Here is a 24,842-nt window from a genome sequence, read left to right as displayed (position 1 = left end):
GCTAGAGAGTTTGGGGATAGCCCCATTAGAGTCAGCAGTAGTAGGGGGGGGAGGTAACACAGACTCCTTAGGCGGGGCAATAACGATATTTGGTTCCAGAGGAACAGATGTGATACCGGATTGTGGATGGCTTGTACTCTCCTTGCTATTCAGCGATGATTCTAGCCCCAGTTTGCGTTCGGTTCTTTCAATTTCAGTAGTCAACTTCCCCACCTCCGAGGTCAAAAAAGAGAGAATGCTATTGGATTTCCTGGGGGCTTTGACCTTGGGTGTAACACCAGCAGTAGGGGAGGGTAGCTTTCTCTTACCCATTTTGAGCCTGAGTCCTGGAACCTGGGTACTGGGCGTAAGGTGGGTGGCCCGTCCCGTCCCTCGTCGTCCCTAGACGGCCACAGACGGCCCGCCCTCTGCCCTGGCTCCGCCCGGCGCCGTCCGCGCGCGTCCGCGACGCGGAGGAAGCTGTTCCCTTTTGAGCGCCTCCTGGCGCTTCCCACAGGAAGAGGAAGCGGTGTGGATGCAGAGCAAGCTGGGAGCTGTAGTCCAGACATAGCGTCAGGAACCCAGCGGCGCTGCGTGGTTGAGCCTGCAGGTTGGTGCAGCAAGCAGTGTAGCGCTATGACCCCTCCTGGAGCCGGTGTGCGCTAGCGGTGTCCCCCGCTCCTCTGTGGGAGCTGTTCCCTTTTGAGCGCCTCCTGGCGCTTCCCACAGGAAGAGGAAGCGGTGTGGATGCAGAGCAAGCTGGGAGCTGTAGTCCAGACACAGCGTCAGGAACCCAGCGGCGCTGCGTGGTTGAGCCTGCAGGTTGGTGCAGCAAGCAGTGTAGCGCTATGACCCCTCCTGGAGCCGGTGTGCGCTAGCGGTGTCCCCCACAATAATCACAAACAAATGGTACACAGCGAGTTATACAATTAACAGGTAAATAACAGGTTGCTACGCGGGCACATCATACAGCCGAAAGGAGCAGAGAGCAGAAACACATTTTGGGGGGGGTGGGGGGGGGGGAAACGTGGTAGGGGCAATGCAAAGCATGATGGTGCACTAGTTGAAGGATCAGTGGAAACGAGCAAATGTACATAGACCAAATTAAGGTAAGAATTTGTTCATTAGGAATCTTTTGGCTTCAAGTTTGAATGGGGACGATACAAGGGTACGATGACTGGGCTATACAGTACCCTGACTAACCACTTACACTCACAATCTCTCCTTAGAGGTCTACGCGAGAAATGGCAGGCATGCATACATATAACCATCGAGGAAGAGGACTGGTCGGACATACTTGTAGTCCTTGACAAAGGCACCTGGGAAGCCCGATTGAAATTCTGCCTGTTTCAAATGTTACACGATTGGTACTGGACACCCCTAAAGCTGCAACGGACAGGGCTATTATAGGATTTGTATCTGAACTCAATGTGTGAAATTTAGAAGTAATCATAAGACTGAATGTCACTGTATCAAAATAGTGTTAACATCTAAGGTAAAAGATTTCAGGCTGTGCAAAATACAAATAAAACAATCTCAATTTCTTACATAGGAACAATCAGTACTGCACAAACAGTGGGCTTAAGAACATAGTGAGTCTTATCTTTCCAAAAATACAAAAACATGGGTAGGTGGAAAAATTGTAAAAAAAAAATTGAAAAGGAAAATGGAATTGCTTAATCAAATTTTAAAGTTATGAAACACCCAAGTTTCTGATTTTTAATAATCTTAGCACTAAAAGGTTTCGTTCTACTTAAATCCCTTCTGTTTTATAGTTAAAAGAAGAAATATCTGATTTATATATTGGTGGATAGGCCGGAGTTTCATACCCCAGTCAAGAACCATTGTGAGAGATGGTCACCTTCAAGTGTTGTCCTCCTACAAGCACCTTTTTAAAAAAAAACTTTAGCTTAGTATCTTCAAGTCGACTAAGCATCCTTTATCTTTCGATTTATTTTCCTCCTTAGAGGATATCTTGAGATTGATTTGTATTCAAACTCATCTCAACTCCAATTTGTCTGAAAGTTCAAACGTTTTTTAATGGAAACGAAGTTTAGAATGGCTCAGCACCAACTATAGCTTTCCACAGGAGTACCAACATTTGGTAGGCGGGGGGTTCTTAAAAAAGGTCAGTTAAAGAAAAGATTCCTGGTTGGCAGGGGTACCTCTGGCCTAGAGGCACCCATGAGGCCAAGTGGTTCTACCAGTTACTGTTTGGAACTGGAAGAGGGTAGGTCAACCAGTATCTTTAACTGTTTATATATCTAGAACCACAGAAGAAGGATGGTGCAAATGCTTGTGGATTCAGAATAACTGGCTGCAGACTGCAGCAGATATAGGCATGTGAAGGGGCAATGTAAACTATTAATAAATGTTTAGCTTAAAATCATCACAGTGGTTCCTCACTTTATGTAGTTTTAACGATAATGGACAGCTTGCAGGGTTTTTGTGGTTCCCTGGTTGCCTAGTCAGTTGAACCAACCTCCACACAAAACTTTACATTGTGTAAATCTTCAAGCAATCAGGTCTTAGTGCCTCTCCTCACTTGGAAGTTCAGGTACCCTTCTTCATGTCTGGTCACAGTAACAAAATGCTTCAGAGTTCCAGCGACACTGGAGACAGCCCTCTACAAGAGTTCTTGCTCTGTCAAATGCCTTCTATTTGCTTTGTGTGCAGTGCTCTCCACGTCTAAAGGATATACAAATTACTATATTGGGGATGCAACTCTTTTTTTTTTAACCTATATTTTTCAGTTTTAAAGAAATAAAGACAGCAGCTTGCGAAGCACTGTACATATTACATGGCAGATCGTATTGGAAAGGACAGTCATTCAACCACCGAACACTCTGATGTCCTATCTCTGGTACACAATGGTGCGTTCCAGCACACCAAGCTTGCGGACAGATCACCTCAATACTGCTAGAATTAGTCCCCCCACCCCTCCTTGGAGTGGAGTCATCATCCACACTCACACTCGTCTCATCAGTGTCAGCCGTATCAGTGTCTGCAAGTGGGCTATAGTTGGTGCTGAGTCATTCCAGCCTTTGTTTCCATTAACAAAACGTTTGAACTTTCAGACACTTTTTTTGCAAGGTACGACTGATATTTATTCATTGTTTTCTCTGGATTCAAGGTGGGAATTATAGATAGACTGTAGGTGGAGGCTCAGGGTGGAATAAAGAGACATCCAAATTTGACAAAATTGAAAACCTCTCGGAATGATGAGGTTGGTTTGTTTGTAAGGATGCTGAAGGGAATCTTCAGAACAATAGCAGCATTTTTTAGCTTAACATTTTTTTATTATTTATATGAAAATGGAGATGTTCATCAAAACTACAATTTGTGTGGTTTGTTCAAAAGAATCCACACAACCTATCAAACCAGATGTGCAAGGTCGAAGGACATGTGCAGCTGATTTGTCTGATAATGGCAAGGTGGAGGCTGAATTCAGGGCCTGCATCCAAACCCTATGCCCAAACAAACAGGCTTTAGATAAAAGCGGTGTAAAGCTGGTTTGGTTTGGACAAGAGCTGGTGCAGTACAAATACCTGAAAAACCTGTACAGCTAGGTTGGGTGAGAAAGGGGCGGATGTACACCCTCATAAGAGGTCACGCTGTGGCTCTCGATTCCACTGCGTAGAGCTAAAAGCTGCTACAAGGTGTTGAAGGCTGGATAAACAAAGAATCCTGGGGCTAGAGGTTGCATGACTGAAGGCCATGCACTGCTGCTTTGATTGCTGGGTGTATGCAATGGCTGGAGGCCAGTGACTGTGCCCTCTATTTACCCAAACAAGCCAGCTTATTCAGGCAAAAGCCATAGGTATTTGGTTTGAGTGAGGCTAGGGCTAGCAAAGTACCTAAATAGAGGCAGCTGCAACAACAACAAGGTGATGAATGACATGCTTGAATTAATATCAGCGACTGGCAATCGCTCTGCGGCATTACAGTTCATTATTTGTTGGCCCCTGTGCCACTCTAGACTGGAGGCCACCTTAAGCAAATCAGTACCAACCCTGCTCCCGCATTCACTGTGCCACAGGACTCAAGCCATACCTCATTGATGAAACCTAAGTAGGTTGAAACTGGTCAGGGATGGCTTGTGTTCCCATCTGGAGTGGACCAGGAGTGGCAGTTTGGTTGGACTTTTCCTACTGGAGCAGCATCAAGACCTGTTTGCTAAAGGAGAGTCCCTGTCTTAAATGGCAGGGTGGGTGGAAAATGATTATCTGGATGGTCTGAGTAATTGCCAGTGGCTGAGATTGAGTCAAGCATTCCTTCAATCTCCTTGCTCATTGCAGTAGCCAGAGGCAAGGAGTGTGTTCATAGCATGGAACCTGCTGTACATGGCTGAAAGTATGGGCAAAAGGTTTACTCAGCAGTTGTCAATGCTTACATCCAGCCTAAGTCCCACACAAAACAGCTGAACAAGGCAGAAAGCAATTGGTGTGAGTGAAATAGGGGTTGTGCTTAGGCCCTTGCACAAGACAAGTCCCAGTGGACAGAGTCTGCTGTGCGCAGTCATACGGAATACGCAGCTGCCCTGGCTAAGAAAGGGCTGGGTCCACTGGCAAAGTCAGATGGCAGAGTTCACTCTCTCTAGTGAAAGTTGTATGCAATGGGTTCCAATGCAATATACATAGAGACAAATGTAAAAAGTTGCTTCTGTCGAATTTGAGTTTAATAGGATTTGCAATTTTGGCAAAGTATAAAGGAAAATGACTACGGTTAATAATGCAGACTTTTTTACGTTCTTGTAATGTGGCAATTTATACATGTAATCTCATTTCAAACACCACAGACTTATTCCTATAACTGGAAATAAATACTGGATATGTCCTGTCAAACTCCCTAGCATTTAACAATTTAAAAACAGGAGACATTGGTATAAAAAATATGGATGACCGTGAGTCCACCTCAAGTAATATATCCAAAAAAATTATCAGGTAAAACACACAATTTCAATAATTTAATTCTGGGCTTAACCCCCGATAACTATTGCACAGAGCAGTCAAGATTAACTTAGGGAAAGTGTATACATTATGCAACAGCACCAAAAAAAGGGGAACATACAACATAATAAAAATACCATAATCAATTTTTTTAAAATCAAGAAACATTTTATAAGAAAAATGACACCAACATGATTTAAATCCAACCTGAGGACAAAGAGATAAAGTGCCAAGAAAAAGTAAAGTGCCAATCAGAAGTCTGTTCCTGGTTGACTAGGACTTAAGCGTGATTTCAGGCTGATACGATGGAGTGAAGGTCACATACACCAAGTGGGTCATCCTGATTAAAGTTTTTACCTACAACCTTAGGGCCCAATATACAATTTGGAGGACGGGTGCTTCGTTACCAAAATGATGGATATCCCGTCCGACTTATTACAAGATCCAAAGGATACAAAGCACTCGTTTTAATGCGGACTGTAACTAACATTTTGTGATGGAGCAACCTGTCCACCCTACTCTAGCTCAGGCCCTTAGTCTTTTTTATGTAAATCAAAATTCTCCAGCAGGACATGGTTGAAAACTGTTTACCGGCAAAGTCCTCTTGAAGTATGGTAGTCGTTGGACGAGACTGAGATTAAGCTCTTGGTTTTGGCAGGAAAAGTTCAGAGCAGAAACCTTATAGATTTGTATATTGGAACTTAGCCTCTCCTTTGGAACTCCAAAACCTCCAGAAAAAGACTTGCAGGTCGCAATGAAGTTGAATATGTTAAGGGTTTTCTGAAACCTTCTATTGGGTGGGAAAATACTCCGACAGGACCAACCTGATTTCCTTGCCAGCCAAGGTAGCACCTTGGGAGGAGAGCCTTCGGTGGTTAGTCACAGACCCCTGAGGTCGAAAGTTTATGTGTCACAACTTTTTGGAGTGGCTGTTCCTTGTCATCTCTAAGGCTTAAAAAAACTCAGGAAAAACACTTATGGTCCAAGACCCACTCCAGCAGAGGCTATATGCATCCATATGCACAGCCCAGTCCAAATCCACTTGCCAACGATCAACTGGTCACTACAATAAAATGCCTCTTGCAGCTTCTAATGTCTCTGAAGCTACATAGGAGGTCAGTCAATTGAACCTTGGAGTCTTGCCTGGGCACAAGTGGGATCAGATGCAACACTTCGGGTCTCCACACAGGTTACAGACAGTAGTTCCAGATGTGTTCTGAGGAGCTAGGGTTGAGGTATTATTCCATTGATTGGCCAGTGGATTGGGGGGATTCCTGGACACTCCTTAATCAATAGGCAAAAGGTTTCCAAGGGCAAACCTTCCCCATTGTACAGCATATCCTGTCTACATTACTACAAACTATCACACAGTGCACCATTCGCAGGGACTCTAATGCCCATGGAGGAGGCTAGTGACCGAGCCTGGGTGTTTCTAGGGAAATGAGGAGCTCCCTCCTACTCAGCAATACCAAACTGGTTCTGGGATCAGCTCTCCCTCCCACTGGAATGGAGACAGGCTGCCTATGGTTGGCCCTGTGATGAAAGGACCGCTTCTTCCCAGGCCTTAATTTACAGTTAACTGTCAATGGGTAGATTTCACCCTGGTCCCTTTCGAGTTACTCAAGTTCGTACACCCTCCACAACTACCTTTCCTGAGAGAGAATGTGTCATATTTCTCACACACTGGACTTTCTAGCAAAAGGCACATGCCATTGTTTCTGCACTGGGAGCAGTTTTCATACCTCATCAAGGAGAAAAGACTGACAAAGGAGCAAGATGCTACCGGGCTAATGCAAATTAGCTGCTGGTGTTTCCAGTAGGCCAAGTCTAAACCTTTGAAAAGTTAAATTTTCATACGTATGAATAAAAAAAAACAACAACTGTACAATTGAAGTAGACTTTTAGTAAATATTAACAATAATGTTTAAATACATTGTGTAAGTTAGTCCAAACAAATATTACAGAATAAGAACTTTTTTAAAACGTTTATTCTTTCATTTTTTGTTGTTCACAAACCAGTATACATGACATTCAATGCATATGAACTGCGCAGTAAGAGTGTTTCCCAACAAGCCTCCCTGTACCTTATAAGCAGTACATCGAGCCTCATTTTATGCATTGAAAACGTTCACACTAAGTGACCTCATCAGAGGGCATCAATGTACCCAATATACAAAAATAACCAATCTATTGACCCTGGTCAGAATCCGAGCTACCATATGTATTGAACTCATCCACAGCTGACTACAGGTCTCTTTTGCTTCTGGAGCTCTCTCATTAGTGTGAGAGATACGTATATGAGGTTTTTCCATAGTCCACCCAATCCAGCACATCCTTGACCTAAAGATCTGTACTTGGCACCCAGGACCCCATCCAGCCTATAGCGATTCTGAGTTTAACTAGGAGCAAGGCTAGTTGCAAAAATTTGTAGGGCATTTTACTTTTGCGGGGTAGCTTTACCATCCCCAGTAAGCACACCGCTGGCATGCAATGAATCTCAATGTTTGGGACATCACCCAACCTAGGGATCACCTCCTTCCAATAGTTTACAACCTTGGTAAATTACCAAGCCAAATACAAAAAGGTGGTGTTTTCCTTCCCGCTGGTAGCACATTATTCAGCCCCAGTAGGGTCTATTCTGCTCGGGTAGTTGTTCGTGTGGTATGGTGGCCAACCTCCCCAGAGGGAAAAGTGAAGTCTTTCTGATATTAACTCGCAGGCCAGAGACACGCTCAAAAACCATCATGGCTAATCAGGTGTGGGACCGACTCATTGGGTGAGTGTAGGTAGATCAATGCATCATCTGCATATAAGGAGACAATGTGATTCTGTTCATCCACACTCATGCCACAAGGCGCAACAATATCGCCATCAGCTCGACAGCCAATGCGAGCAGGAGCGCTGAGAGGGGACAACCCTGTTAAGTGCCCCTCTCAACTGCCCATGCCCCAGACACCTCGCCACCCAGCCTGATCCACAACGTGGGGTCCTTGTACAATAGCTGAATCCAACCCAGGAACTCTCCGGAGCACGCTCATGAGATAGCTCCAATTGACAGTGTTGAAAGCCTACTTAAAGTCGATCAATACCAGCGCCATATCTTGGTCCCTTCAGTGGTTTTGTATAGTACATGTGTTACCCGCCAGAGATTAAGCACCATGCTACAAGCTGGCATGAACCCACATTGTTCTCATGGAACAGTCGACCCACAACCCCCTGCAAAAATTTGGCTAACAATTACAAAGAACCTTAACATTAGAATCGATCATAGTCAGTGGAAAGGATGAGGAGGGATCCTCCAGAGCTCCTCCCGGCTTCAGCATGAGGCAAATGATACCTTCGCACATAGTAGGAGTCAGGGTCCCAACCCTCTGAGCCTTATACCTCTAGTAGGGTCTCCATCAGGGAAGTGGAGCAAGCCTGTAGGGACTAGGCTGCGAAGACACTGCCCCCAAAGGCCTTTGTCGTATCCAACTCCCACAAGGCAAGTATGAGCTCCTCCAGGGTAATAGCATCCTGTAAGTCTTTCGCGTCTTCTTGTGAGAAAGCCAAATCCAAGAAATTCAGCCTGGCAGGAGCAGAAGTGGCCAAAGTCCAACATTTTACTTATTTGAACAAACAAATGTAAGCTCCTATTTAATGTTAGGGCCCTTCAATTTTCAATTCCTAGTGAGATTTGGCCATAAGCCAGTGAAGGAGATTTTGCATATTTACAGGAGCAAATGTGTTGCAATCGGAACATTTGGTGTCAGAGTTTGGGGAAATGGCAATGTAGAACAGATGCAATGACATGCTAAAATTGGCTTAGGATTTGTGGAAGATGTCATCAAGCTTCTATGGCTGCGGATATGGAGTATCTCCAAAGCCAAACTCACCAGACTAATAATCTCCAATTGCCTAGCCTTGGACCACGTCTTAAATATTGCAAGTCTGGTGTACATTAAGAGAACCTCTTTAGTGAATAGGGATTTCAAGACTTGTATACACATCCAGATAGTAATTTTGCACAATCAATAACCATGGTGAAAGGACGCTTTTATAATGCATGTCAGAAGGCCAGTGGTGGCTGCTGGGCATTAAAGTGGTGTGGCAGAGCAGGGAAAATAATTTAAACAATGTTTATTTGCCATTTGCAGCGTCAGTGCTCTTCTACCCCCTGCTCCCCGATTCATGGCATGCCAGATGATCCCTATTCTCATCCAGACGCTGGTCTCATGCTGGTAATACCCAGCATGAGAGCAGCGCAGTGATTGGTGTGAACGTCCTAGTTGGGGGGGTCACTAAGGGACTAGGACCCTGTGCTTGCTCTCCACCCAGCTGCACAGCACAGCTCTGGTGGAGAGGCCGGCCAAACTGTCATGCACACTTAAACAGTGCCACAACTCTTTCTTCCTGCAGCTGTGTCGCGTCAGAAGGGACGGCCCTGCCCTGCCCCCCTCAGCTGTAGGAAGTGAGCAAGAAAAAATTAAATTATAATAACCTTTGTAATTTTTTTTCCATTTTCCACTGCTGAAAAGCAGTAGGCCGACGCTACTCCGCCTTAGCGGAGGAGCCGTAGCTGCAGAAGACATGATTTGAAGTGAGAAAAGCCTCACAACTTAGTGTGTGTCCCCTGCCATTAAATGTAAGACCGGTACCAGTGGTTCTATTGATCCTTACAGCTGTTGCCTTTCCCGGTTCAGGGCCTGTGGTTTCCAAATCTTGCACCGTGCCCTCGCGATGATTCTTTCATGCAAAGTCGTACCCACTATGTGCTATTCCGTACACTTTACAATTCCCATCTGAAGCGTTTTTTATCCCCGCTGCTACGTGGTACCGATATTAGGCATTATAATCATGTGTTTTTATTTTTCAACAATTGGGTAGCCACAAGTTTAAAACACAGTAATCAATTATATAAAATGTTTGCTGCCCACGAGGACAGATACTGAGGTGGATTCATAGTATGTTCCTTGCAACTGTTTGTATGAAGACTTTCGTTTCTTTTTTTAAACGAGATTGCCTCAGTGATGAAATACTGTATATGTCAGTATTTCAGTATAATATGATATTAATTGTATTTTCTCTTTTTTTAACAGTTTTGTAACTGAGTGCTTTTATGGTTATTCCTAGCCGAATAAAGTTGAATTGACTAACTACTTTACCACATCACTTCTTAAGTTACAATTCCCAAAAAAGTATACATCCAATAAAAGGCCTGAAATTATTCCAAAACTGATGAACAACTTTGTCAGCCAATACCAGAGCAGCTAAAGGAAACAGGCCAACTGCTGATAAAGCGGAACTAAAGCCCTTTCTTTAAAAAATGGTATATGTATATTGGATATTGTGTGCTGTAAGGTGTGTGTTGTATGTTAAGTGGGGTATTTAGTGGCGATATGAGTTTTTCCATGGCGCAAGCTGTCTTGAAGAGGTCATAAATTGTTATTGGTCTTGGACATCTACACCATATTTTAAAAAATGCAGCGAGCTAAAGTGGTTGGTCCAGTACGTACATAGCTTGGATAATGGAAATGGCCAAAGCTGCAGCCCTGTAGTACAGTGATGAGCAATATAGTCACTAGATCTGTAATTATATATGAGCGAAAGTAGTTATGAATGTCCTAGCCTCCACTGACATCCTGCTGGATTTAGAGCAGAGACAATGGATGTAGATCAAATCTGCTCATAGACCCCACCATACCAGAATACCCATCTATTTTTTAACCTGAACAGGCATCTCTGAATTTTTTTTTTTGCTTTAATGAAGTAGCAATAGTTGTAAAAGTAGTGTTGAATCATAACTAGATGTTTGACAAAACATGAACATGTAATGAATGGGCTTTAAGAGTAAGGTGAACTACATTTCAATTGATTATTTTAAGTCTGTCAAAGGCTAGTGGCATGTAGTGGTCGCCAGCAAAAAGTGAGACTGCCTTATTGGCAATGGACAAATGTCTTTTTTTCTACATAATGTGAAGAAATTGGAGCAGTTGAGACAATACGATTGTGGTATTGAAATACTGTGCACAGCATTAAAATCTACTGCTAATAACTATTTATAATCATTTAGTCTCTTTAGTTCCGATTATCTAAGACACTGAAAACGTCATTACTTAATAGAGGTCACAGTCATCAGAATACAATAAAATATATTTATAATACATTCTAAAAAGTAAACATTTGGCAGACATTTGGATGTATGAAAGAATATTCAATCGTACCTTAGTTGTTTGCGAAGTTGCTCCATTTCCGTATTTTGGTTTGTTACTGTTTGTAGAAATTGTTGGTTTGTCTGAGAAAACGTATTTGAAGAAGTTGTTATCAACATGAGTAGATTAGGAGCACATAACATTCCTAAATTTTAGTCTGCATCTGTAATACTCCCAGAATAGCCTTCCTTTTTGTTAAGAATGAGAATAATCATCAATGTGGTATAATTCTAAGAAAAGAAGTCTGATGCTTGGCAGAAAATAAAACCTAAAAAGAAATGGTTAGGAATTTGAAGAAAACAGTGAAAGATTATGGTGGACAACTTAAGCAGAGAGTTTGAGTCACCACTAAATCATAAATCAAATTATTTTAGAACTAAAGATGTATGAGCTGTTTAGCCAGCACGGGGGACGTTTTAGAAAAGAGAGCTTAGCATCGGTACTCTACTGAGTAAAATGTGGAACTATGTCATAACTTTGCCTAAACATACTTATGTATGTGTGTATTTACCATGTAGTTGATCACTAGCCACCACAAACCAAAGACAGTTTTTGGAATTTTTTAATGACCTACAAAAACACTTGGGCAAAAGTATGAACTATTTCTATGGATCAAAACTATGTCCACGATGGCTCCAAAAGAACAGCTGTGACCTCCTGTTTCTCAATTAACGATGCACCAATGCTTACAATATATTAGAGGCTATCAGGAAGCATTTTTTAATGTCTGTCACTCCTTAAAGAAATGTGGCAAAATTGAGTCGTTCAAAAGGGAACTTGCATGCATTGGGAAGTAAGAGATCCTGATGCAACAAATGGCAAAGTGCCCATGCTATTTTCAGTTTGCATAGCAAAAAATATTTAATTACAAACTGAACCTTCACATTTGAAATGGTGAATTCTAGATATGGATGATGTGTTTTCTACTTTGTAGTGCACGAAGTGAAGTCAGAGAGAATGTTTATTAATTGTGATCTAAGTTCTTCATTATGGTACTCCTCATTGATGTCAAACACTAAATATTTCAGCCAACAAGCGCGATCCAAGAGCTTTTTCACAAGATATAACAATAAGGCAATTAAAATGCATACATGACAATTGTGAGAATAAGTGCAAAAGAATGAGCCTAGACTGCAGTATAAAGTAAATAAGCAAAAAGATCGCTATTTTGCTGATTTCAGATAGACCTATTTATCAATAAAGCTGGAGTACCAACTTCTTATAAGGGCCTTAGGTCTTCCAGCAACATTCATGTTAGCCTTATGGCAACTGGAAACTAGACATCAACCTATGGACTGTTTGCAAGTGAATATCCAAGAACAAGTTGACCTGCAACTGTGGACCCATAATTCACAACAGACTTTCAGATTTCTTGTCAACTTCAGGTTTTTTTTTTAAAGAAAAACACAAAGCCCATTCAATGTCTAAGAAATGCCTCATAATTGTGGAAAAAGGCAGGAGGGAAGTGTTCTGATGAAAACAAAAATCAAACACTTCCTTAGGCAAGAAGGAAAGAAATATACTTGAATCCACTCTGTTTTTGGAAAGGCTTTACATGCTTAATTGAAACATAGGTCATGGAAGTCACAAGTCCTACATTCTGAAGTAATATTTACAAGGAAGGCTCTTTTCAAGGAGGACTGTATTTAACTCTCTGTGTATTCTAACTGAATGGGAAGAAGTATCTTGAGTCAGGGAAAGGTGAAAAGGGAATGCAGACTATTTCGTTTTCGAAAAGCCGCAATCACATTTCAGTAACTTGCTTTTGATGAACTGCACACCAAACAAATGAAGAAGATATGGAAGAATTGCTTCTTGCTGGCCTGTGGAAGGTTTGGTGGCCTTTAACAATACCATACCCTTTTCCCACTGGAATGAGTATGATATTCATGTTGAAGGCTGTTTAGTTTGATTCAGGATGTCCAAGTAATAGTGTGACACATTCAAGTTGTCATGCTGGATAAATTCAGCAGTAAAACTCAAAGATGGTAGGCTTGGGTGGAGAATCTTGATACTGTAGTCTGGTTATGAGATAAAGACTGCAAGTAAGCTTTTTGAAAGAGCTCTCTGGTATGTGAAAGAGATCTGGGAACCACAGCCGGAGGGTTAATTCACCGAATTGAACATTCACTGCTGGAACAAAGCAGGGCATAAGTTAACATCTCAGTAAGCCTGACCCAGCTGCTAATCTTCTCAAAGAGTAGTAACTTGAGTAAAATCAGGGTATAATGTAGGACAATGAAAATGTAAAAGACCATGATGTGGGAACATTTATGGGAGTACCAGGACAATTAAGGGTTACTGGATTAAGAGTGCGTAAATCAAAACTATTTACCAGTATTATTCTGAGGCCACACCTTTACTGGCGGACCCAAAACTGACTCGAGTACAACCCTTCAGACCTTTACCCTCAGGGTATCGAGGGTGATCAGTCCAAGACTTAATCAGGGAGTCAGGGTGGGCTTCAAACAACTAATGCATGTCAATAACAGAAATTCAGCCTATGCTTAATCTTTCAAAAAGAGAAAGTACTTTACTTAAATTACACACAACACAAAAGAATATTGTACGTTAAAGGTTCAGAAGCAATAAATCAAAAGATGAGCAGTAATACTACTATTCAACAATTACTCATGAGGTAGCCTAGGCTACTCCCATGGCAAAATTCTCATATGAGACTTTATGGCAAAATCGCCCACTTAGTCTTAGGGGCTGCCGACTCACTGTAGTTCATTTGGGGTTAGAGGGCCACTGTAATTCCCCTTTTGTGGAGATATGGGCTCACTCTCCCCTATTCAAGCTCCCTTGTGCTGCACAGGACCTTTTAGTTGTCGAGAAGTCTGTGGTGCAGGCAGTGCCTACATAGGTTAGGCAGTTTAGTGGTAACACGCTTTTCATGGGCTGTAAACCAGAGCTCCTGGCATTTAATGAGCATGAACCTTATACTGACAGCAGAGGCATCTGTGGGGTCACAGTGCTCCTCATGATTTAGTGAATCTTGCATGTGTTAAATCTACTTCGGTCCTAGATACAAAACCCACTACCCGAGCGGTAGTTGGTCACCATTGATGAGTACTCATCTCTTGGCAACGGGTTATCCATTAACGCAGCTCTCACCACTTGAGCGGGTCTCTTTCTCTGACCACATAATGACTTCTTCAATAATGCATGGCATGGCATGGGGTGTTCAGATATAGCAGGGAGGCTCAGATAGGCTAGAGTTCCTTGTGACTTTCCATCCACCGTGGTACATGTTCTGGTCATGCCGTGGTGGCAACTCAGTGACTCCTTGGCATCACCCTCGTAAAGCGGGGCAGATCCTTAACCAATGCACAGTGGATATCTTCGGCACCTCTCTGACTCAGCTCCTACATTGCCCACTTCTCATGAGAAACAACTCTATCAACCAAGGAAACCTCCACGCCCCCCCCCCCCCCCCCCCCGAGCAATTCATCAAATCTCTCTAGACAGATCCCAATCAGTCTTTCTTGGCAGCCTAAAGGAAGGATTAGAGGTTTCTGGTCATGATCCAAGAAAAGGAAGTGGACATCCATAATCTAACCCTGGAGCACAAAAGGTTTCCAGTTGTCACTAGTGTGTAGCCTATAAAATCCAAAAGAGAAGTCTTGGCAATCTGACTGGAGGGTATTGCAACTGTCAGCTCTGACAACCATTCTAACTAGTTCTGCCATTTTGCTTATTGCACGCAGACTGCTCTAGCCAAGGTATCTGCTGCAATGCATGAACAGGAAGGAAGGTGGGGCAGAGCTGTATATTGCCGGACAGAAGAACCCAAAATAAAACCGCAAAAGAAAGGTAGTCTACCACAATTAATTACCTGTTAACATGTGTTAACTCTTCCAGACACCCAGGGGTGTGGAATTCCTATAGTCTGAAGTCCAGGACATATTGTTTAGGGTAAAGGATTACAAGCGTTCATGTTTATTTTGCCCTTGGGACAAGAAGGCCCAACCACCTGCAGCACCAACCCCTTTGGCTGCCAGTTTACTGTACCACATTATGGATCAGGGAAAGGCATTGTCTATATTTAAGATAATATTTGGGCCCCTATGTTAATTCTATTTGAACTTGTATTCATGGTTCATTAATGCAAAGACTTCATTATTAGGGGAGCACTCTAAGGAAATTTGTAAGCTCTGACTGCACTACTGACAGTGGTTCCAGTATACAAATATGTACACACGTTTGCCAAGTTTACCAATATGAGGCTACATAAAATGCTCCCACAATGCTTTCTGATTAGATGCAAATATTTTCAGGAGTGTGAAAGCAAGATTGAGGAATCTTTGCTTTCAAAATAAAATGTCCATGAAAAATGCAACTAGAAAAAAGAATTGCTAAACTTCTGGGACATTTTAGGTGCTATTTCTTTGAAGCATCAGTTAATAAAATGTGCTGATGTATGTTAGTATTTCCAAAAACTATTCATAATAGAAAATGAGTGTAGCCAGTTTCAATAACATTATGGTAAACACGAAAATAAACAAGCATTGGCAACCCCAATAGCTCTCACATTGGTGGCCATCCTTTTAGTTTTGTCAATGCATATCTTATTTTGACATCATTTTTGTAAAACGTTATTGTTGTGGGAGCTGCTGTGCCCTCACCATTATAACAAACATTGGCAAAAAGCAAAATATGTTTGGGTCTCAACAAGCACACATTGCTGCAGTAGTTCCTGGCACTGAACAAACTACTTTGTGTGCCAATATGGTCCTTGTGAAAAAGAATGTTATGTTACTCACAGTGAAGCCGGCTAATAGACAGATGAGAGAGATAGAATTTTAATAAAAACAAATGGCCTTGGTTAATGCCAGACCTAATTAGGGCCACAATTGCTAAATTACACCCATGGTATATGCCATTGCATTAGTGCAGATCTACAGCTTTCATGAATTCACAAGAATTTACTGAAGTAGGCAGGAAATCATACTTCTAAAAAAATATTTTTTAACTGCATTTTAACACATGGAAATATGCATATGTAGATTTGCTCCTACCACTTTTTTCCGAACCCTGAAAGAAGAATTGTTACTTCCGCCCTTGTCAGGAGTACATTTCCAACCTTCATTTCCAACCTTTCCCAGTATGGGAAGAGATTAGAGAAGAGCTAGTGAAAACCTCTAAAACATGCAAATTAGTAGATTTGAATATACTCAAAAGGGATTTCCAACCATGGAACTATTGCTTATCACTACCTCCTGCCCCATTATGTAGATCTGCGGAAAGGTGGCAATATAAGGGAATTGCTAGTATTCAACACAACTGTAATATGAGCTGAGCCCTGGCATAATCAGAGAGGCTATTATAAGAACTGCCATAATTTGCCGCCGTGCTACATGGCACCAAAAGGAACAAGTGGATTTTGTTACAGGACAAGTAGGTTTAAGAAGCCCATGGACAAGGACATATTTTATTAGATTCCACACCACTGAGAGACCAGTCTGCCAGGAATAGGAAGGGAAACGAAAGGGGGGAATGTTTCCTATCTTTAACCCTTCTCATTTTGTGCTCCTACAAATCATCTTTGGAATTGTGTGAGGGATCTCTGCAATTCGCTGTCCGATCTCATGCTCCCTTCAAATATCCATATAGGTGTCACATGCATGTAGCAAATATAAAATGAAACCTATTGTGGTGTTTTATTGCATGCATGCACGGGCAGCATTTATGCAGTGCCATTTTTAAACATCTTTGTGGCATATGCTTGTAATAAAAAGTTAAAAATTACAATTAAAAAATAGCAATGGCACTGCTAAAGAATGGAAATACAAGCTGGAGCTTTAATCTAGCTCAGAGATTATCGGCAATTACTTAGATCTTTGTTGACCTTGCAATGACGACTTCTAAAGTGGGAGCTGCAAACTTTCAATTTCTTCAGGGCTAAGGATAAGCATCATGCCCTTCAGAAGCACTAATGACCAGCCTTCTACTGCAGACCTGGAATGTGTGGCAGCATCCAGCCAACCGAATTAACCTAAAGAGACAAAGCACAAAAAACAGAAACCGATGGATGCCAAAGAAGCTACCTTCTACAAGTGCAAGAGAGCTTAGTAGTTCTCCTGGCAAGTACACCTTTACTCTGAAAATCAGCTGTATTTTGCATTTGCTCAGTTTTGAGGGACCTAGCCCCGATATAACTTGCCATTTCCTGGTACCCACTAGCGTCCACTTAGAGTGGCTTAAGAACCAGGCCCATCAGCAGCATACAAGGGTGGGTTGTACTGGGAGAACTGCCCCTGACCGTTTGATCTCACCTCACAGTGAAGAGGTTCATCACTTGGTTAGTTTGTACTCTAGTCAAATGCAGCTTGCTCCAAAAGGGTCTGAGCTGTTCTAGTATGTGTCAATGGGCATTCACGGATTGTAGGGCTGAAGGCCATCTGCTATCTATCTGTACCACGATCACGCCCACCTAATTGTGGACATATGATCTGGAGTTATTCAGATCACTAAATCCAGAGTTAAACATTTTCCAACAAATACCAGATGTTAACCTTAAGCCAGGGGCATATTATCCGTGTTAGATAGTCTTGATCTGACACCTAATTCACCAACTGTATTTCAAATGTATGATTTCTATTTTTTGTAATCAGGTATTGCCCTCATATAGTGCTTAAAGGGTAAATGATTTTGTTGGAACGGTCATGATCCTGTGTTCTCTTTGGTTACAAATCGTGCTGCATTTGCAATCAGTGAGCGATCACCAACAGTAAATATATTATGGGTATAACTTCTGTGCCCAGTGTTCCAACTGTACTTCACTATGCCATTCTGTTGCTTTTTGGTTGACTGCAGGCTATTTCAATATCTGTCTGTAAACTGTGCTTTAAATGGGCAGGTACGGTCAGGGCATAAGTTCTAAAAAACAGAAGTGAGGGGACTAACCTAGTTAATCAGAATGCAAGTGGCATCCGGGAAAGTGACATTACAGCACGTGGCATCATAGGAAGTGGCATCATAAGAAGTGACACCAGATCTTAAGTCCTCACATATATGTTTACTATGTCTATCATGAGTACATTCCTGATTTAGGTGCCATAAAGACATGGAACGAGCTCCTGATCTACATCAGACGCTTACCCTCAACGAACACCCTCAGAAAGGTCCTCAAGACCTTGCTCTTCAACTGAACGGAACTGCGGACACCCCCCCCCCCAAGCGCCTTGAGACCCTCACGGGTGAGTAGTGCGGTTACAATTCCTTGATTGATTGATTGAAAGTGGCCAAGCGGCGGAGATCACTCCACTCAGCTCACACAATAATTCGGCATAAATCTTGTACAAAAACTAATATTTTCAGCCCAAACCCTGCTTCAATATGGAATAGAATACTCCGGCTAGGGAGGCGTGGTCTGGCCGCATTTGAAGATGGCCGCCTGGTCTGTGAGCTCTGCCGTAGGGAGGGCTCCAGACGGAGACAGCGGCTCGTTGCAGATGGATTGAGGCATTATATGCGCACTTCCTACATTGCAGGACTCATAAGAAACAATTGTGGCAAACTCTGAAGCTACTGGAGATGTCTTTTGGGAGCAACGTATATGGCATGCTGAGAGGAGCTGTCAGGCCTGGAGGTACGCTTGCAGCTGCGACTCTCAATTTGCATACGTTCCCGACCTCCACTTACGGCCGAGCTTAATTGAGTCCCTGGCTTCTCTCTGACAGGAATAGGCCTACTATGGGCCTATGCCGGTAAACTCAACTTTCCCACTGACTGTCTTGGAGTTCTTTTGCAATGCGAAAGCAACTGTGAATGAAAAGCAAGTGTGAACTGCGACATTTAGGGCTACAGCCCTGAGCTGTGAAGTGGTGCACTGTGTTGGTTGCGACAAGACTACACATTTAGTAATATGTTTGGTCTCCAGGCTATGGGTTATGAATACTCCCATTCTCTGTGCTCTTCAATTTGATATTTAACCTCATCTTCAAAAAAAGGTTATCTGAAGAGGAATTCTTTATGCGTAATGTGCGCAGACTTAGGCAAAACGAAAGAATGCCAGCTGTGAACTCCTGAGTGACCATTGCACCAACAATATAACTTCAAGCCTACAGCTCGATGGGAGGCTGACTTGTTCACCCAATTGAATACAGTCTTCACTCAAATTCAATCCTTGCTTTTATAAAATACACTCATCATCTTCCCAAACAGCTTCGAGCGTTGGTCTGAGGTTTTGTGAGGAGAAACTCTTTATGCGTAAAGTGAACAGCCTCATGTGAAGTGCGTAGAACGAAGCTATTAACCCATGAGTGTCTATTATGGCTCTCATATCGCCTGAAGCTTTACGACTTGATGGAAAGAGGATTCTTGTAGTCGATATATGTGTAATGCTCTTGTCGCTGAAGATAATATTTTATCCCTCGTTTTCAGTTGGAGAAATTGGTATTGCTTACGCACCTGCAGCCTCCTCATACCGACAAAGCTCACAGTTATGGCTGAAAAGATTGAATAACGGATGCTGTGTCACGGTTGAATTTTTCGGCTTCCATATACTATCTACATTATAGTTTTTAGCCACTTTATTGAAATGCTCAAGAGGCCTTTTCAATGTATACACTCAATTACCGTTTGAATGGCTGCTTCAATCTAAGAGCTATTAGAATTGTCCTCAAGCCTCTTCAAAGTCATCTGTCACAGAACACTTGTCGCATTTATCAAATTTCATAATCTTAATCTGGAATCTGACAGGCACACTAAAAGGGCGATATTCACAGTGTATCTGAGATATTGAGAGACTGTCAATTTAAAATGATATATTGCATATGACTTTGTCGTCACTTTGTATTTCTGTATTAACTCATTGACTCAGTACATCATTCTGGGGCCAAGAACGAAAGTAAAAAATGTCTACTGCCAAAAATGGAAATAAACCTTGTAAACAACCAACCTCTTTTCGCTGATGTACCACAAAACACAAGCACAAAGAATGCCTCTCATGCAACTGAAGGATCACTTCAATCTAATCCAACCATGCAAGGAGAAACTATGGACTGTATATTACAACAACTTTCTGCGGTCAGTCGACTACTTGAAGGAATGGATTCAAATATATCCTCTTTAGCAGCAGAAACTAAATCAATACAAACAGATATTGCTGGGTTTCATGCAAAAACAGACGGGCTTGACCATAGGTTTACAGCTGTGAAAACACATCTAGAAACGATACAAAGCAGAGACCAAGAATTACTATTTCTACGCAGTACATTGATTGATTTGGAAGATCGAAGTAGGAGAGATAATGTTCACGTTTTAGGCTTTCCGGAAAAAACAGAAGGCCCAAACGCTAGAACGTTCCTCCAAAATATTCTTCCAAATTTAGTGGACATTGCTTTTGATCCTCCACTGGAGATACAGCGTGCACATCGAATTGGTCCACTACACAAGGAATTTACAGCATATCCACGTCCTCTCATTGCTTGCTTTTTAAGGCATGAGCAAACAAGACAACTATTGAGATCTGCACATACTTATGGTCCATTTACAAATGATGGACATGAAATTCGTATTACAGCCGACTTTTCTAGCAAGACTAATGATCGACGCAAGGCATTCCTCTCATTGAGACCTCAACTACGCCAAATGGACATCAAGTATGGTCTTTTTGATCCTGCTCGCTTCCTCATCACCAAAGATGGAATCTCCAAAGACTTCTATGATCCTGAGGACCTCCGTCTATTCATAGACAGTTGGAAAAAGCAAGATATGGAAACGCACAAGTTACTACTTGTGTAACGATATATCTGTAAGAGACATTAGTTAGTGATAGATTCCTTACCTTAGAATATCCCCAGGCGTCAGACTGGATCCAGAAATTTTTGCGTAGCAATACCCCTGCGCGTCGGTATGCGTATTCCGTGGCTCTGCGTCCGTCGTCGGCGTCGTTAGCGCCGGAATAACGTCGTCGGAGTACTTAGACGCCGCCCATGCGCGCTGACGTCAGTTCTGATACACAGCTTTTCCGCGCCAGATACGCAGAGCCATGATAGAACCAACAATGGTGCCATGAAACTAGAGCCCTGAAAGGGGATGACCTTAACCATAGATATCGGTTCGCAGAACGGGGAGGATGGGTGGGTCGGTAAGGAATCTATCACTAACTAATGTCTCTTACAGATATATCGTTACACAAGTAGTAACTTGTGCATCTGAAAGAGACACATTAGTGATAGATTCCTTACCTCAGAATAGATAGCCCAGCAATACCAACCCCGGTGGTGGGTCTGCGAACCAATAATCACACCAGAAAGTCCTGGAGGACAGAACGGCCAAAGAAGCCATCCCTCCGGACTTGGCTGTCCAGGCAGTAGTGTCTTGCAAACGTGTGCAGCGAGGCCCACGTAGCTGCCTGGCAAATGTCCTGCAAGGGCACTCCTCGGCCCAAGGCAGTTGTAGTCGCCGTGGCCCGAGTAGAATGAGCCCACAATCCAGCAGGGGGCTCCTTTTTGGCCATGGAGTAACATGCCTGGATACACAAGATGATCCACCGCGAGATGGTCCTCTTGTGCACCGCCTTTCCCTTCTAAGCGCCCACGTAACCAACAAAGAGTTGGTCATCCACCCGGAACTGGCGTGTGCGATCCAGATAGTAAGAGAGCACACGTTTTGGGTCCAGACGGTGGAGCCTCTCTTCCTCTTTCGAGGGATGCGGAGGCGGAACGAAGGTGTGCAAGGTAATGGACTGCCCGATGTGGAAGGCCGAGACAACCTTGGACAGGAAAGAGGGTCTTGTCCGCAATACAACCTTGTCCTGATGGACAGAGAGGAAAGGAGGTGTAGAAGAAAGAGCCTGGAGCTCACTCACTCTCCTGGCAGAGGTGATGGCCATCAGGAAAGCAGTCTTCAAAGTAAGAAGACGGAGAGGACAGTTATGGAGCGGCTCAAAGGGAGCACACATTAGGTAAGTAAGTACAAGATTCAAGTCCCACTGGGGCATCACGAAGGGAACAGGAGGGAACATGTGTGTGATGCCCTTCAAAAACCTATTTACAATGGGGAACTTGAACAAGGAAGGCTGGTCAGGTAGCCGTAAGAAGGCGGAAAGGGCAGAAAGGTACCCCTTGAGAGTGCCCAGAGCAGAGCCCTGCTGGACAAGAGACAGAAGAAAGAGGAGAACCTCAGAAAGGGGTGCAGAGAGTGGGTCCACAGCCTTTGCTGTGCACCATGCCACAAATCTGTTCCACCTGCAGGCGTAAACCGACTTTGTGGAGGGACGCCTGGCTGCCAGAATGATATCACAGACTTCGGGAGGCAAGTCAAATGGCCTCAACTGTCGCCGCTCAATCTCCAAGCTTGAAGGTGGAGACTGGACAGGTTCGGGTGCAGAACCGTCCCCTGCTGCTGCGACAGAAGGTCCTCCCGAAGAGGCAGACGAATCGGGGATCGACTGACATGCTGAGTAGCTCAGGATACCAGTATCTTCGTGCCCAGTCCGGAGCCACAAGGATGACTTGTGCCCGGTCGCGCTTGATCTTCTTCAGCACTCTGGGCAGAAGTGGTATAGGTGGAAAGGCGTACAACAGACCGCAACTCCACTCGCGCCGAAAAGCCTCTCCGAGCGAGTGCCGCCTTGGAAATTCCAACGCGCAGAACTGATGACATTGCGCGTTCTCTTCTGTGGCGAATAGATCTAACCAAGGATCTCCCCATTGCTGAAAGAGGCCTTGCGCCACGTCCGAGTTCAGACGCCATTCGTGATCCATCATGCACCGACGGCTGAGTTCGTCCGCCCTGGCATTCAGAGAACCTGCCAGGTGTTGAACCACCAGGGTCACGCCCTGATGTTCCAGCCACTGCCAGAGGCGCAGAGCCTCCTGGCATAGGGTCCACGACCCCACCCCACCCTGTTTGTTGCAGTACCACATGGCGGTGGTGTTGTCTGTGAACACCTGCACTACACTCCCCCGGACAGAGGGGAGGAATGCCTTCAGTGCTAGTCGGATCGCCCGCAGCTCCAAAAGTTTGGCATGGAGCCGGGACTCCGCCGGAGACCAGAGGCCTCTGATCTCCGCCTCTCCCATGTGGCCTCCCCAGCCCTGGAGGGACGCGTCCGTCACAACCACGTGCTCCGGGTGGGGTAGGGAGAGGGATCTGCCACTGACCCAATCGCGGTCCGTGAGCCACCACTGCAGCTGTCTTGCAGTGCCCTCCGAGATCAAGACATGATCGGACAAGTTGCCCTGATGCTGGGCCCACTGAAACTTCAGGTCCCACTGCAGAGCCCGCATCCGCCACCAGGCGTGATGCACCAGAAGGATGCAGGAGGCCATCAGCCCCAGAGTCAACCTGACCGAGACTCGGGATAAAGGCTGAAAGAGCGGAATCAAAGCCTGAATATCCCAAACCCGCTGTTCGGGTGGATAAACCCGAAACTGCGCCGAGTCTAGAACCGCTCCGATGAATAGGAGCTTCTGAGAGGGACACAGGTGCGACTTCTGCACGTTGATGGAGAACCCCAGCAAGTGCAGGAGGTCGGCCGTAGTCTGAAGGTGGCTGACGACTGTCTGGGGCGAGCTCGCCTTCAACAACCAGTCGTCGAGGTAGGGGAAGACTGACACCCCTAACCTGCGCAGATGAGCTGCGACCACCGCCATCACCTCCGTGAATACCCGTGGGGCGCTGGTAAGGCCGAAGGGGAGCACGGTAAACTGAAAGTGCTCGTGGCCTACCGTGAACCGCAGGTAACGCCGGTGGGCCGGCAGGATGGGGATGTGAAAATAAGCGTCCTGCAAGTCCAAAGCTTCTAGCCAGTCTCCAGGGTCAAGGGCAGCTAAGACCTGAGCCAAAGTCAGCATCTTGAACTTCTCCTTCCGGAGGAAGCCGTTGACATTCCGTAGGTCCAAGATAGGGCGTAGGCCCCCTTAGCCCTTCTTGGGTACCAGAAAGTAGTGGGAGTAACAACCACACCCTACTTCTGGCCCAGGAACGCGCTCGATGGCCCCCTTGGCCAAGAGGGCCTTGACTTCCTCTTGCAGAAGTTGCAAGTGATTCCCCGACACGCGGTGGATTTGCGGTGGCATGGCTGGAGGGGTCGCCTCGAAGGGGAGGGAGTAGCCCCTTCGGACGATCTGCAGCACCCACCTGTCCGACTTGACAGTGCGCCAGTGGGAGAGGTGATGGCGAACCCTGCCTCCCACTGGCGTCACATGGGCCTGAAAACTCGGAAGGTTTTGAGGCAGGTGCTGCGGATGGAGGTGTGGACTGGCCTCGCCGTTGTCCCCGACCGCCGCCAAGGCGGTTTCCACGGCCACCACCGCGCTGTTGGACATTTTGCGGTGCGTGGCTGGCAGCACGTGTGGGGGCGCCCCTTCCGTCGCCACGAACGGAGCGAAAGGCACCCGATTGCTGGCGTGTGGCCGAGAGGCCCAAGGACTTGGCCGTAGCCCTGGAGTCCTTAAAACGCTCAAGCGCATGGTCTGCCTTGTCGCCAAAGAGGCGACGGCCATCGAACGGCATGTCCAGAAGTGTGGCCTGGACATCGGCCGAAAAGTTGGCGGACCTCAACCAGGCATGGCGTCAAACTGCCACTGTCGTTGCCATCGCCCTGCCCAGTGAGTCCGTGGTATCCAGCCCACACCGGATGGAATATCGCGCTGCATCTCGGCCCTCCACAAGGGTTTGGGCGAGTTTTGCCCGGACCTCCTCCGGACATTGTGGCAGCAGGTCCGCGACCGCGTCCCACAAGGTGTGGGTGTAGCGACCCAAGAGA

General features: G+C 44.7%; 1 protein-coding gene across 1 annotated transcript in view; it reads right to left on the bottom strand.

Moving 5' to 3' along the window:
* The window catches only part of SCLT1 (sodium channel and clathrin linker 1), a 511,633-nt gene that overhangs the window by 261,970 nt on the left and 224,821 nt on the right, over positions 1–24,842 (bottom strand). The window contains exon 8 of the mRNA XM_086962162.1: positions 11,132–11,202. Coding sequence (XP_086818288.1) covers positions 11,132–11,202 — 71 coding nt within the window. The remainder of the gene's footprint in view (positions 1–11,131; positions 11,203–24,842) is intronic.

The sequence above is a fragment of the Lissotriton vulgaris genome, chromosome 3_1 (assembly GCF_964263255.1).
Source record: "Lissotriton vulgaris chromosome 3_1, aLisVul1.2, whole genome shotgun sequence".
Taxonomy (NCBI): domain Eukaryota; kingdom Metazoa; phylum Chordata; class Amphibia; order Caudata; family Salamandridae; genus Lissotriton; species Lissotriton vulgaris.
This window is presented reverse-complemented; position numbering and strand designations above follow the sequence as displayed.